This window comes from Pleurodeles waltl, chromosome 7 (assembly GCF_031143425.1).
Source record: "Pleurodeles waltl isolate 20211129_DDA chromosome 7, aPleWal1.hap1.20221129, whole genome shotgun sequence".
NCBI lineage: Eukaryota > Metazoa > Chordata > Amphibia > Caudata > Salamandridae > Pleurodeles > Pleurodeles waltl.
In genome coordinates this window covers 70002554-70016083 of record NC_090446.1, presented here as the reverse complement: position 1 = coordinate 70016083, position 13530 = coordinate 70002554, and the positions used below count along the sequence as shown (strand labels likewise).

Genomic DNA, 13530 nt, shown 5'->3' with positions numbered 1-13530 from the left:
GCACCTTAAAACATGTCCAGGGCCTGCCACTGAAGCCTGAATGCAGTTTTAAACTGCCACAGTGAACCAGCATCAGGGGCATAGCTTGGTTAGTAAGATTGGAGGGAGGGAGCTTCGAATCTCCCAACAATCACACTAATATACCATCATAAAACAAAATATTTGAGAAACAACGCTTAATTGGGCTTAAGGGGCAGTGGGAAGGGATAGCAGTGTGTGGATTGTTAGGGTTACCTAGAAGACAAGAGGTTGTAAAATAACCAACAGTTTTAAGAACGTCAAAACAGAGAGTGAGAGAGAGTATGTGTGTGTGTGTGTGTGTGTGAATGTGTCTGCATATGTTTTTGTCTGTGGGTGCATGTAGAAATACTAGGTGAAATCAGAAAGCCACCTCATCATACCCAACTGAAAGTACCTGTACCCACCTATTTATTGGTAAATACATTTATTTGAGAGTGCTAACACCCCAAACCTCCCCACCCTCCCTGATGCTACGCCTTTGATTGGCATTTAAATCCCCTTGCCATACTCCCCTTTTTTTAACATACAAGTCATCCCTAAGGTAGGCCCTAGATAGCCCATAGGCCAGGGTGCTGTGTAATTAAAAGGTTGGACATGTACTTTTAGGTTTTACATGTCTAGGTAGTGACCAAGGGCCATATGTACGAACACTTTTTCCCATAGACACAGAATGGGTAAAATCCTTTGCTACATCTTGCCCCAAGTCCCAAATTAGTTGTTCTGTTCTGTAATGCCTCCCCCTCCCATAGGCTAACATTGGGGGATGCCTTATTTCATTTAGTAAGCTGTCATTTTCCAAATGTAAGCTAATAGCTATGTTATGTTTGTTTTTCTTTGGAATTGTGGTGGAAAGCCCTATTTAATAGTAAAGTTGGGGTTTTGGTTGCAGTTTTAAAAATGCTGCTTTTAGAAAGTTTCCATGTTTTTGCCCTTAGCTTTTTTGTGCCTTTACCCTGCCTGGGGTGACATGACTAGGTATAACTGACTGTGTTAATTCCTTCCAGACAGTCACACAATAGAGGGACTAAGTATGCCTCAGTGGGACATCTGCTACCAGGATGAGGGGGTGGAGCTGAGCACAGCCTCACTTGCACCTGAATAGCCTGTGGTCTGCCTTCACACAAAGGGCCTAGCAACACCCCATTATTCTGTAGCCAGCTTGGTTCCATGGCAGGGGAGGCAGAACATTCTATGCATTTTAAAACTACTGTCTAGGAGCTTCTATCACCTACCAGAACCTGGGCAGAATACAAAGGGGACCTCAGACACCAACTCTTCAGTACACTTCTCGACCTGTGAATATTATGCCAGGAAGAAGGACTGCTGTGCTGCTGAAAGGACTGCCACACTGCTGGACTGCCTTTCTGAAGGTACGAGTGCCCTGCTGTGCTGCCCTCTTTCCTAGGGAAGAAGAACTGGACCTGCAACTTCATCTTGAACCCAGATCATCAGAGTAACTCCAAGGGCTGGTCTGCTGGTCTACTGATCTGAGTCTCAGAGACATAAAAGGCCCCCAATATCATGCATTAGCTCCTGACCCAGCTGAAGAGAGTTCCTGATCCCCAGCTGGTGCCCTTCAGGTCCTGGACCCTCAATGCGGCTCAGAGCTGAAATCCAGTGCGCTGTTTGCACCAAGATCTTGCAGCTTACAATGCAACGTGAAGCGCCGCCATTCCAACACTTGGTGCTATAACATCGATGTCTTGTGGGGACCACCAGTGTGCAGCTCCAGAAACCCAGGTCTGCAACACCTGGTCTGCTCTTCATGCTCACTGACAGCCTCCCTGGATGCTCTCCCTGCTCCTTATGTCCCTCTCCATCTTGAACAGGTCTTTTGGTGCTCAATTGGGAGGTAGACTCAATGGGTCTAATCTGGTGACTGTATCCGACATTGAGGTCAGCCTGAAAGCATGACATTGACCCGGTTCATGGCAACCAGACATCTATAGTTGAAGGTTTGTGCTTTTTGGAACTATTTTTACAAAAAAAAAAAAATAATGAAATGCAAAACTCTGCTTCTACTAATTAGACTTTTGTTGTTTTGGTGTCCAAAAATGTATTGAAATTTACCCTATTTTTCCTTATTGATTTGGGATTTCTCTTGTGTTGTTTTTTCACTATATTTCTGTTTGTGTGCTGCATAAATACTTTACACATTGGCTCTAAATTTAAGCCTGACTGCTTACATCGTGCCAAGATACCAAGAATAAGTTAATTTAGTGACTTTTTGTGGTTCATCTTGCAAGGGGTTGTGGCTGTCGCTTGACCAGGGGCCACACCCCAGTCAACTAACAACCCAATTTTATACAAACTCTTCACAAGAGCATCTGTGACGATACATGGATTAAAAAAGCAGGAAGGTTATAATAATGGGGATAAAATGAGTCATTAGTCAACAGTAATACATTAGCCACCACATACGGGAGCAGACTTGTTTTGGTAATACTATTTTTAGGCTTGAAAAAGTCACAGAAGTGACAAAACATGTGTCGACTGTAGAAGATTAACATTGTGTGCCTAAAAAGGATTTGAACTTCATCTGTACTACGTATCCTTACTGAGAATGGACTCAGGACTAAAATAGGACTCTAATACGGAGTGTGTTGGGTATCTTTTGAAAAGTAAGTCTCAGTAGATACCTAGAGCACCACTGAGTTTTAAGCCCTGGGTAGCAGGGCTCAAATACATGACCAGCACCGCATGGACTGTATTCATTGTAATTTACTATACGCTTTCTATAAGGAATATTTCATCATTTCACTTTTTCAAGCGGTATATGCTAAGGTTAGACGCCAAAGAGCTGACATTTGCCAATGACATTTTTAGTGTAGATCCAACCGCATCCTTACCATTCACTGAGCATCTGGTCTACCGATTTGAGATTAGACCTGCTACAAGTTAAATAGTACGAAAACTCAAGGTACGGTGATTGGCCCCCAGATCATAGAATCATACATATCTTGGATTTTGTTATTCTTTCTCACCAATCCTTAGTGTAGAATATTTCCTAAAAAATCCGATGACTATAGTCATATTTTGAAATTATTGTAAAATGTACCCCTGTATCATGATGCACTTTTCTGTGCTGCACCAATGCTGAAAGTGTCTCTGCTCTGCTGTTGGGGATGTTATTTGCATATATTAACTCAAATTATCTCTGACTTAATCCATGTTTTTCTCACAGTAGAGCTGCCAACAAAAGGGGCAATCACTGCCCTATGTTTCCGAGCTCTTGTGTGAGCAAAATATGCATTAACCGTGAGATGTTTCAAGTTAATGTATGCACTTGACATGCCAATGAGAAGTACACAAGCCAGTAGCGGCTTCCTTCGGTCACAAGGGTGTGTGTGGCAAGTGGGTGTTGGGGGGGGAATGGGGTAGGGGTAAAATGTATTTAAAAAAAAAAATTTTTTTTTAATGAAAACTCACCTGCTCTGCTCCCGCACCGCTCCTCTTGCTCCCTTTGCTGCAGGCTGCAGGCACAGGCTCTCAGCCTGCCCTGCAGCCAATCTTGGTGCTGCTCAGAGCAGCATCAGGATTGGCTGGGCGCTCCCAGGCAGATTGAGAGCCTGTACATGGTCTCTTCAGCCCGCCAACTGTGTTGCTGGGCTGTAGAGAGCTTACTGCACATGTCTGTTTGGCCGGCAAGACACACCTGGCCAAGCATACATGCGCACTGAGGGGAGTGCACAGTGCACTCCCCTCACTGCTTATCATCCTGTGGCCCCGCCCCTTTAACAATCAAAACGATAATAAACATGGTTTATTGTCATTTTGTTTGTTAAAGGTTTTGCAGCTTCTGCTGCTGGTGGGGGTGAGGGGGGTTGACGCTCCTCCGCCCTAATGGAGGAACCGCCCCTGACACAGGCGCCTTCTGCACTGGTGCGGTGCGGAAACCTCACCATGAACCGCCGCTCTTATTTGTGGGCTGGATCACCTTACATAAGATCATAGTGTGCCCAAAGTCCTCTATCTTGCTCTTCCTATCTAGGTTCTGTATACTTTTATACTCGTATACTCATTCATATAGAGGCATAGTAAACTTCAGCAGGCAATGCTTTTTCATGTTTGGTGCACAGTGGACAAATCTTGGTGTTTGTGTAAGCTCTCTCTGCTATTGGTTGCTTTAGGGCAGCCCCCTTCACCCACTACCCAATGGCTGTGTCAGTCACATTTTGTATCAGGCCAGAGTAGTATTTCTCCTTCACAGTCAATCTATTCACTGTTCATTATATTATTTGACCACCTAGGGAGAGATCCTATTGCTGTACATCAGGTGGACTGTTTTCAGTAGAAGCAGCAGTTGGCAGGTGCCATTTGGGTAATGCAAAACACATCTTTGGGTGTTATAATCAAATGCCTCTTTTGAGTATGATGTAAAGAAATATATAAGTACACTACATTATTTATCATGTGTTATTTCTGAAATAAAACATTTTTTTTTAGAAAATATGCTACTTGAAACAAAGAAAACAAATGATGGTTGATAGCTCTTCCTTTGGTTTAATGGGACTCAGGAACAGGGTTTAGGTCTTGTTCAATCCAACCCTCTTTAGTCTGCGACAATCCAACCTGTTTGTTTCGGTGGGATGCAGTACAAATGACAAGGTCAAAGGTCATGCTGTAACCAGTGCCTGCAGGCATGGTCTCAGGTGGTACCCACCTGGTGTTAGGAAGAGTGGTTCAGCATATGGCTAGTGGCCATTGACCGCACCCCCGAAGACTCTGCCCTGTGCATAGCTGCTATTGGTGGCCTGCCCTGGGCATTGTCTCAGGCCATTCTTTAAGAGAATAAAGGTAAGGTTTATGAGCATTGGGCATCGTTGATTGACACTCCCTGTGCCCGGTGTTCAATCTGCGTGGGCCAAAAGCTGGCATCACATGTATTAGGACCACTATTCATGTTTGGCCACTTTACATGACACATGACTTGAATAAAACAATATTTAATGCATTATGTCACATTAGTAACTGAAGCAGGAAAAGGCAGATATGGTTAAGGTTGCATCAAAGTAAATGAGAGGGGTAGAACAAAAGTCTCAGATTGATATAAGATATATCTAGTCAGTGAAAGGAAGATGGTGCATTAAGTGGGTTGTGGGAAGACTGGTTGGTCAGTTAGACAAAGTGAGAAAGGAAGCAACAGAGAAAGATGACAACAATACAGAGAGAGTAAGTAACAGAGAGAGAGAGGGAGAAAAAGATCATAGCCACAAAAGGAGACAGGTGCATCGAAGTATTGAGTGTGACAGAGTGACATCACCCTGGAGCAGTGAGGTGCATACATACAGTCTGTCAGAGGAATGAAGAAGTTGCATAGCTATAGGAAGGGCTCAAGGACCCTGGGATGAATACATTCAACTGTGCTCTTGTGTTCACAGCTGGAGGGAAAGAAGGATGTTAAGAAAGTGGAAATCAAGCCAGATCAAGTCACCATCTACTTGGATCAGGTGAGAGCTAAGACTGCACTTTTCATCAGTTTATTATGTTCAGTTAGATAGTAACTCAAAAAGGCCTTGAAATTACAGGAACAGGTGGCTTCATATGCACATTTCGTAAATCTTTTGCAACAGGATAGCAGATGGACCATGTTATTAAAAGGTATTCCATTGAAACCATGCTAAGAGAGGACCATCACAATAACAACATAATTTACGTTTCCCAGAATCAATTTCTCATTCTCACTATCTAATATAGTTGCATTTAGATTGGTGTTGGATTTCTTTAGACATTAAATACAGTGCAGGTTTTCTGTGATTAACGTGATCCTTACATTTCTCTGGTTAATTGTTTTCTATCGTAGCTTGACAAGACACAACATCGGTTTAGCTTCTCATTGGAGCAGGACAATGAAGTGAAGGACATGAAGCCAGCCACTGTGACGGTCTACGACTACTATGAGAAAGGTGAGAAGTCATGTTGAGTTAGGAGCGGCCAATGGTTGGAACTGATCCCCTTGTCATCATATCCCTTGATACCTTCATCTCAGGATTCATGAAGGCAGGCATAAGGATAGAAACTAAGTGACACATTGGCCAATGTTTGCTCTTTGTACTTTCAAATCCATTCACATCCCATAGCCTATTAGCAGCAATCAGAAGACAGTTTCATGACTGAGGTTTGGAGAATGGGTCAACCGTGTGAGTCAAAGAGTGGGTGATGCCACTTCTGCTAACCCTGAATCAGCAATGTTGGGGACAGCGACAGAGCATGTGAGCTTCTCTCCTTCCTGAGAAGATGCAGAGTATCAGGTCCAAGACTGCCAGCCGTATTTTTTAGCTTTTAATGATTGAACCCACAAAGCAGGAGCTGATTCTTGAGAAAAAAAATAATTATTCTGAAGGACAGCAAATTTTCTCCCTTCATGTGGGGCCGTAGAACTATTTATTTGCCTGGGAAGGCCATGGTTTACACGGTGACCCTGCCTTCCATGGCTGTCCCAAGCAGACAGATCTGGTGGTCCTTAAACTGCCCCAGTGAAGGCATGGCAACTGTTACCATGACCTGAGGCCTTGTGGGAGAAAGCTGTTTTTTTGATGGAGGAGCAAAACAAACTCAAGGTCTGATCCTAAATAGTGGAGGAACCACAGGTTAGGCCTGTCGGGAGCACCCCTGAATACGTTGGTGCTTGAGCTTCACCAACCAACAATGGCCCCGTACTTCATTATAAATCATCATTGTGAAATGGCACACTGCCTTAGACAATAGATATCTCCTCAAATACACTGTGAAATAATCACTTCTAGCAGACAATGAGAACTTCAAGCAAATAATGACTCCCATGCAGCAGTTGTTCCCACTTACCATGGGGCAGCAGCTCCCCTCAACCCGGTACTACTTACTAGGCGCTAGCCTCCCTCAGGCACAGTTTGTGTAATCAGGGAAGCAGGCTCATATTGCTGTGTAGTCCCTGATTTGAGTTATCCACCTTAGTTTTCTAATGGAGTAGATTGAATTTTGGTTTGTTTGCAGTGTTGACCAATCTACTTGCCCAGGAGCAATGAGAGACCGTCCTTTGAATAAGCCTGTTCTTATCCTTATTTCTCCTTCTCTGCAAGGTGACAATGCAGTAACAGAGTACAACGCTCCCTGCAGTGCAGGTAGGTATACCAATGAAGGGAAGGCTCCTTCCTGCTCTGCTTTCCTACCCTCCTTTTCCCCGTTCTCCTCAGTGGTTCCTCCTCTTGTCGTCTCCTGTTTTACTCCCTTCCTCTGTACGTTCTTCTTTCCCTTTCCTGCCCCCATCTTACCTTGGCACCTAGGGCTGTCTCTGCTCCTATCCTACCTGCTTCAGCTTCCCCATCTAGCAGTTCACTGTGACACCCTCAACAGTGTTTATTTACAGCTCTACTATATTAACTCTGCACATTTACACCAGGTTTCCTGACAATGAACATTAACATGAGGTCTCCTGGAAGTGCAGCCTTGCAGCGTATCTGATGACAGTGTATATTTCAATCCAATTTCCTACAATGCATCTATCTACCTGGTCTCCTGGCACTGTCACTTACACCAGCACCCTTTGTAGAGTATCTTTACAGCAGGTCTCTCGTCAGTCTAACTTTACACCAGATATCCTGCCAGTGTAACTTTATGGTCAGCCTCTTGCCAGTGCATTTTTACAGCAGGTCTCAAAGCAGTGTAAACATACGCTAAGAATCATGGCAGGGTATATTCCCATCACAACCTCTGGCAAGGTAACTTTACACTCTATCTTTGGGCAGTGTAATTCAAAAGCAGGCCTCCTGCCAGTGCATATGTAGATCAGGTCTCCTGGCAGTGTAAAGTTACTCCAGTTCTGGCACTGTAAAGTTACACCAGTTCTCCTGGCAGTGTAAGGTTACACCAGTTCTCCTTGCAGTGTACAGTTACACAAGGTTTGGCAGGGTAAAGTTACACCAGTTCTCCCGGCAATGTAAAGTTACACCATTTCTCCTGGCATTGTAAATTTACACTAGTTCTCCTGGCAGTTTAAAGTTACACATTTTCTCTTGGCAGTGTAAAGTTACTCCAGTTCTCCTGGCTGTGTACATCTACACCAGTTCTCCTGACATTCTAAATTTACACCAGCCCTCCTGGAAGTGTAAATTTACACCAGTTCAACTGGCAATATAAAGTTACACAATTTCTGCTGGCTGCGTATGGTTACCCCAGTTCTGGCAGTGTAAATTTACACCAGTTCTCCTGGCAGTATAAAGTTGCACAAGTTCTCCTGGCTGCCTATGGTTACCCCAGTTCTGGCAGTGTAAATTTACATCATTTCTCCTGGCAGTGTAAAGTTACACAAGTTCTCCTGGCTGCGTATGGTTACCCCAGTTCTGGCAGTGTAAATTTACATCCAGTGTCCTGGCAATGGAACATGCCCTGCAGGCCTCATGTTTGGCCTCTGTGCTGCAGGGTCTTCTTGTTGTGCATTTTAACGACAGTGCTTCTGGCAGTAATATTCACATAATTTCATTTAACACTGTAAGATCACAAGGGTTGTTATGACGATGCCCGCATATACCTAGTTTGCCGTCACTGTACAGTTACACCAACTCCCCAGCAGTGCCTAGCAACACACATCTCCATCCTAGGTGCTATTTTTCTGATCTGTATTTTTTTCTCTTCACTACAGGTGACTCCACAAGCACAAACAGCGAATAGTGGACCAGGGCCTCTTCTCTCTCAATGATTCCCATTGTTCCTGTTGCTTCACTTCACCCACCTCTCTCTATGTACAGTACCTTCCTCTGGTCTATTGTACACTCACTGTTCCTCTCCAGGAGCGGGTTCTTCTGTGAATTTGGAGATGATCCAAATGGAAATAATGCAATTGGAAATAAACCAGTTTCACTCTAAAAGCGGGTGTATGGTGCCTTCTGATTTTATTCGGCGCACGTTGGGTGGGGAAAGGTGTTCTTGACTGTAGTTAAGTCTCATGCACTTTTGGACAAGGATCCAGTTCATGAACTTTAGTGAAAACATTATGTGACTCTTGGTGAAATAGAGCTGTGGTCGTTAGTGGATCTATCTACCGAGGAGATACTTGTCTCCAAGAGCGATCCAGAAATGTTACAAAAATCAGAAGTCTGCTGTAAATTTACACCGTGGAAATCTCCATCACATTTTCTGGCTCTTTACGCGTTCCAGCTTCTCTATAAACCAAGTAAATTCTGGGGTCCTTTTAGATTCAACCAGGGTGCAGGAATTCAAGGCAGAGCAGAGCCACACAATTAGGGAGGATAGAAAACAATTTTCAACAAGCGTTGCCCAAGTCAATAGTTCTAACCCGTAGCTTTGGCAAGGCCAATAGATCTAGCCTGTTACATTGGGGTGCAGACTTACAGACTTTACCAGCGCTTTTTAGTTTTTTAGAGATGGCCGCTTTGCATACCCACAAATGTGTGGTGGTCATATTGGAATGTTTTTTGTTTTGCTGTAAGGCCATCGAGCCCAGATGGCATTTGACAAGTGGAGATAATGATGACGTCAGTTACATGTTAGAATTTTAATAACTAAATGATTGTCTGACAAAAACATTGTGGCAAAAATGTCAATTACAGACAGTGTTAACAAAGCCAATAGATCTTCCCCTGACATCCCGGTGCAGTGGTAGATTTGTTTTAAAGTTTTCTAATAAAAGAAATTAAAACAGATAGTCACCTAACTGTGGCACCACATGCTTGTAATAAAAATTACTGAGGTAACTGTTTTAATTTTAGTTTTGCCATGAATTTCACAGTTTGTTTTCTGAAGGTGACAATGAGAAAGTATCATCCAGCAAATTACCATCTAACTGCACACCTGAAGAGCTAGAAAAATAAATATACATTTTTAAAAGATAATAATATACAACGCTTTGAAAGAGCTTGGTCATTGAATAGAATGGAACTATTTTTAAGCAGATGTGAACAATGTACACAAGCTTTGTGCTGTCACTTAGAGTAAAATGCATGAATAAGTAAAGTGGGCTGTGCCGCTGTGCCAAGCTTTATGCTGTGGTTGGTGGAAGCAAGATGTGAATGACAATTCACCAGACCAATGGATGAATCCTGCTGACCAAAAGCAGCTATAGGTATGTGTATTATGTGTGTGTTTTGGGAAACTATAGCCTGGCAAGCCAAAGTGGTCTCAAAGGCTAGACCTAAAATATTGCCCCATTTATGGAGATGTTCTATAATTACATCCAGCAAGGGGATATTTTTTAAACCAATACTTAAGACACCTTTTTTGTGAGATCATAATTAGGCCTTTATATTCTAGTGTCATTCCATGGTGTCTTCTTGTGGTGTCTTCACCGTTTGGGCAGAGAGGTTAGTGCATCATCCTGTGGTGTCTTCCCTATTTAACCCTGGAAAGGGCTTTATCCAAGACATTCTTCCCTGAGCTCCGTCCATAACCTACCTAAAACCACCCCCTACTTCACATTCTTCTGTTCTGCACCTTAAATGTGTTCCACCCACAAAAGCAATGAGTGATATCCTCTCTCTTCAGTTCGTCTGTGTTATCCATATGGATGGGTGTGCAATGTCTGCTCCTTGGATGGACCCCATAGATTCTTCCTCCCAAGTTGATTTTTATTATTATTAATGATTATATTGATTATTATTAATAGCACAACAGAAGAACCTGACTTCTTGCCTAAAAAGGAAACATTGCATGCTCAGTGCAGACCTGCCAACCCTAACAAAATATTTACCATGTGAGGATGGGTGGTGCCTAGCACCCAGAAGTACCTATAGGGTGCTTTTGCCCCAGCCCCTCGATAAACCTCACCCTCCAAAGAAACACAAAACAACCCTTGCTGAGGCTCGTGTCTCTGTCCTGTGGTATTTTCACACCCCTTAATGTACATCGGCAGTTCAAAGACTATGAAAACAAGCTGAAAATCCACTGTTTGCAGTGGTTTCCAGCTCATTTTCCTTCCCACCGTGTGATATCTGGTCCTTATCGGGTGACGGTGTGAAGGGAGCCGATATCGAGTCTCACACTTTGGCACTGGTGAGGAGGCAGGTCTGTCATTGCTGTATATCTACTCTATATCTACTATACATATTATGGTATTATGTTGGAATTTACAAATTATTAATATAATATAAACCCAAAATCGCCTGTTACTACACTTTAAACCTACACCCCCCCCTTCGGTTGAGCTATGCTGTCTCAGAAGTAATATAATTAGCAGACAAATGAAGTTGTGTAACAAAGACAAATTTGTGTGTCAGGAGAACGCCCAGGGCATCACGGCACATATCATCCGCTGTCTCCTTCAACATCATACCTACTTTAGGATGTTGCGTTGAGTGAGTCGCCCACCGAGGCTGCGTGATACCTTGTCCGTTGCTATTATTACACCTTTGATGTAGTCCTGGGAGGCCTAGTGCCTCATTTAGCCACCAAAGCGATCAATATCACATCCCAACCAGTGATTAAGTCAGTTCCACCCTCTTTTGAAGCTCTGAGGTTAAAGCCACCATCTTGGCCCAGCTCCCTGAACCAATTTGCTATATTGGGTGCCCCCTCACTCTCCTACACTTGGCTGTGCCATGTATGGCAAGTACTAGGGCGAAATCTGTAAATCTACAAGCTTGGGTTTATCCTTTGGGTATGTTTTGGTGACCCAGCAAACCAAACTCTGGGTCGAGCCCCACAATCTTGCCAATAACTTCCTCAATCTGTTTACTAGTGTTCCCAGTAATCCTGGACCACCCCAAAATCCCAGATCAAATGATAAACATCCACCCCAGGAGATCACACCTTTGGCAGGGCTCAGTGGTCCCAGGATATATGCATCCTATTTTAGGAGATACCCCCTAGATCTATATACTTATGCTTTTTGCTGCTCCTGTACGACCCTGAGGTGAACTCCTCAGGGCATACAATATGGTCAACTATATGATATGATATGTATTCCTATGGTTCACTCTGTTGCCTTCTGGATCAGTTCCTCAAAACATATACTATAAGTGTCATTAGGCTGGTAAAAGAAATGGTGATGCCATACTTAAAAAAACAAAAGCATTGACACTGCCAATCTGTTTTGACTTGGCAGTGCTTGTTCACTATTGATAATGACTTTATCTGATACAGAATTCTGAAGCTTGGCATTGTAAATAAGATAGAACATACATTTAGAATTCTGTTAAAGTGGATTTCATCAAGTGGAATGGCCAGGCAGCAAATGGCCGCTGCCTGGCCCTCTTAGAATTGTGCCAAAATTATATTTAAAGATATGAAAAACAAAACCGTTTGTAATAAAAAAATAAAAAACTTTTATTAATCATTCATTTAAGGTTTTTCACACAAACCTTTTAATCTTACTCATCAGAGGCACCATGAATGACTCAGTCATCCCACCATGCTCACACCACAAGTCCAGTATCTTTCAAGAGACATTTATTGCATAAATCTGCCCTCTTACTGTGGTGAGTCTTCATTCAGTGCCTGTGGTACAATATTGAATCCATTATCATTTAGTATGGTATGATTTATATAGCGCTTACTCCCCCTATGCAAGGCACCAAAGAGATCTTACATGGCTAGTAGGCTACACCATGTAGGGTGTGTTGTTCAGAGGGGATCATCTTTGGTTTGCACCTATGTCAGAAGTGTTCACATGTTGTATTTCAATGACAACGGAGGAGCAGTTATTGCATAATGCAATGTGGCGCTTAGAGGTGTGGACGAATGAAGAAGTGTCATTAATGTATTCACAAAGCTGGCAGCTTTCATCAGCTCAGCATTTCCAATCTTGTGAAAGGATATAGACAGTTTGGCTTGACACTGTGATCTTTAACGGTGAATAAAAACTCCACCCCAGCCATAACGGTACAGATTACAAACTGACCAAGGGTTCTTCCTACTAGGCAAGGGAAGTGAATATGTGAAATGAACTAGGTAAGAAACAAGAATTTGAGAAACATTTTGGATGTAGGCTAGCTAATCTGGGATATCCTAGACCAGAAGTCTCCAACCTTTTCTGTAATAGGAGATACTTATGAGCAATATCAATCATCCCGGGCGACTAATATCATTCATGTCATAATAGTGACATCAGACAAAATTACATTAGTGACAACCCTTTGTAAAATTACCCGCAGTGATCACCTCAGTGCATCAGACAGGATTGCCAGCAATAATTAAAAACAAACATTTGCAATGTACTGGGTCTCACGTTTCCTCAGGTTAGAGCTATTTGGCTTGTAAATTCCTAACTGGACTTTTCTTGCCACATTAATTGAAAATGTTGACATAAGCAAGCCTATTCAAAGCGCCACGGCAGCCACGAGCATGAGTGTGAAGGAGAGACACGAAAGGAAAATGTTTGATCGTAGTCAAACCTATCGCCAAAAGTGCAACTAGCCATGTAACGGGGTCAATGGCCAAGGAGGTAATAAACCTGCCCGGGGAGGGACAAACATAAAGCATTTACCAATGATGACAAAGGATATTTGAAAAACAAGCCCATAAACGAGTGTTAGTGATGGGCGAGAGGTGGGTGTGGGGAAAAGCCCACAGATAGATTAC

At 43.0% G+C, this 13530-nt stretch overlaps 1 protein-coding gene across 1 annotated transcript in view; it reads left to right on the top strand.

Annotated features, from left to right (window-relative positions):
• The window catches only part of LOC138246810 (alpha-2-macroglobulin-like protein 1), a 184323-nt gene that overhangs the window by 154553 nt on the left and 16240 nt on the right, over positions 1 to 13530 (top strand). The window contains exons 29-32 of the mRNA XM_069201572.1: positions 1851 to 1917; positions 5403 to 5471; positions 5825 to 5939; positions 7092 to 7121. Coding sequence (XP_069057673.1) covers positions 1851 to 1917; positions 5403 to 5471; positions 5825 to 5939; positions 7092 to 7121 — 281 coding nt within the window. The remainder of the gene's footprint in view (positions 1 to 1850; positions 1918 to 5402; positions 5472 to 5824; positions 5940 to 7091; positions 7122 to 13530) is intronic.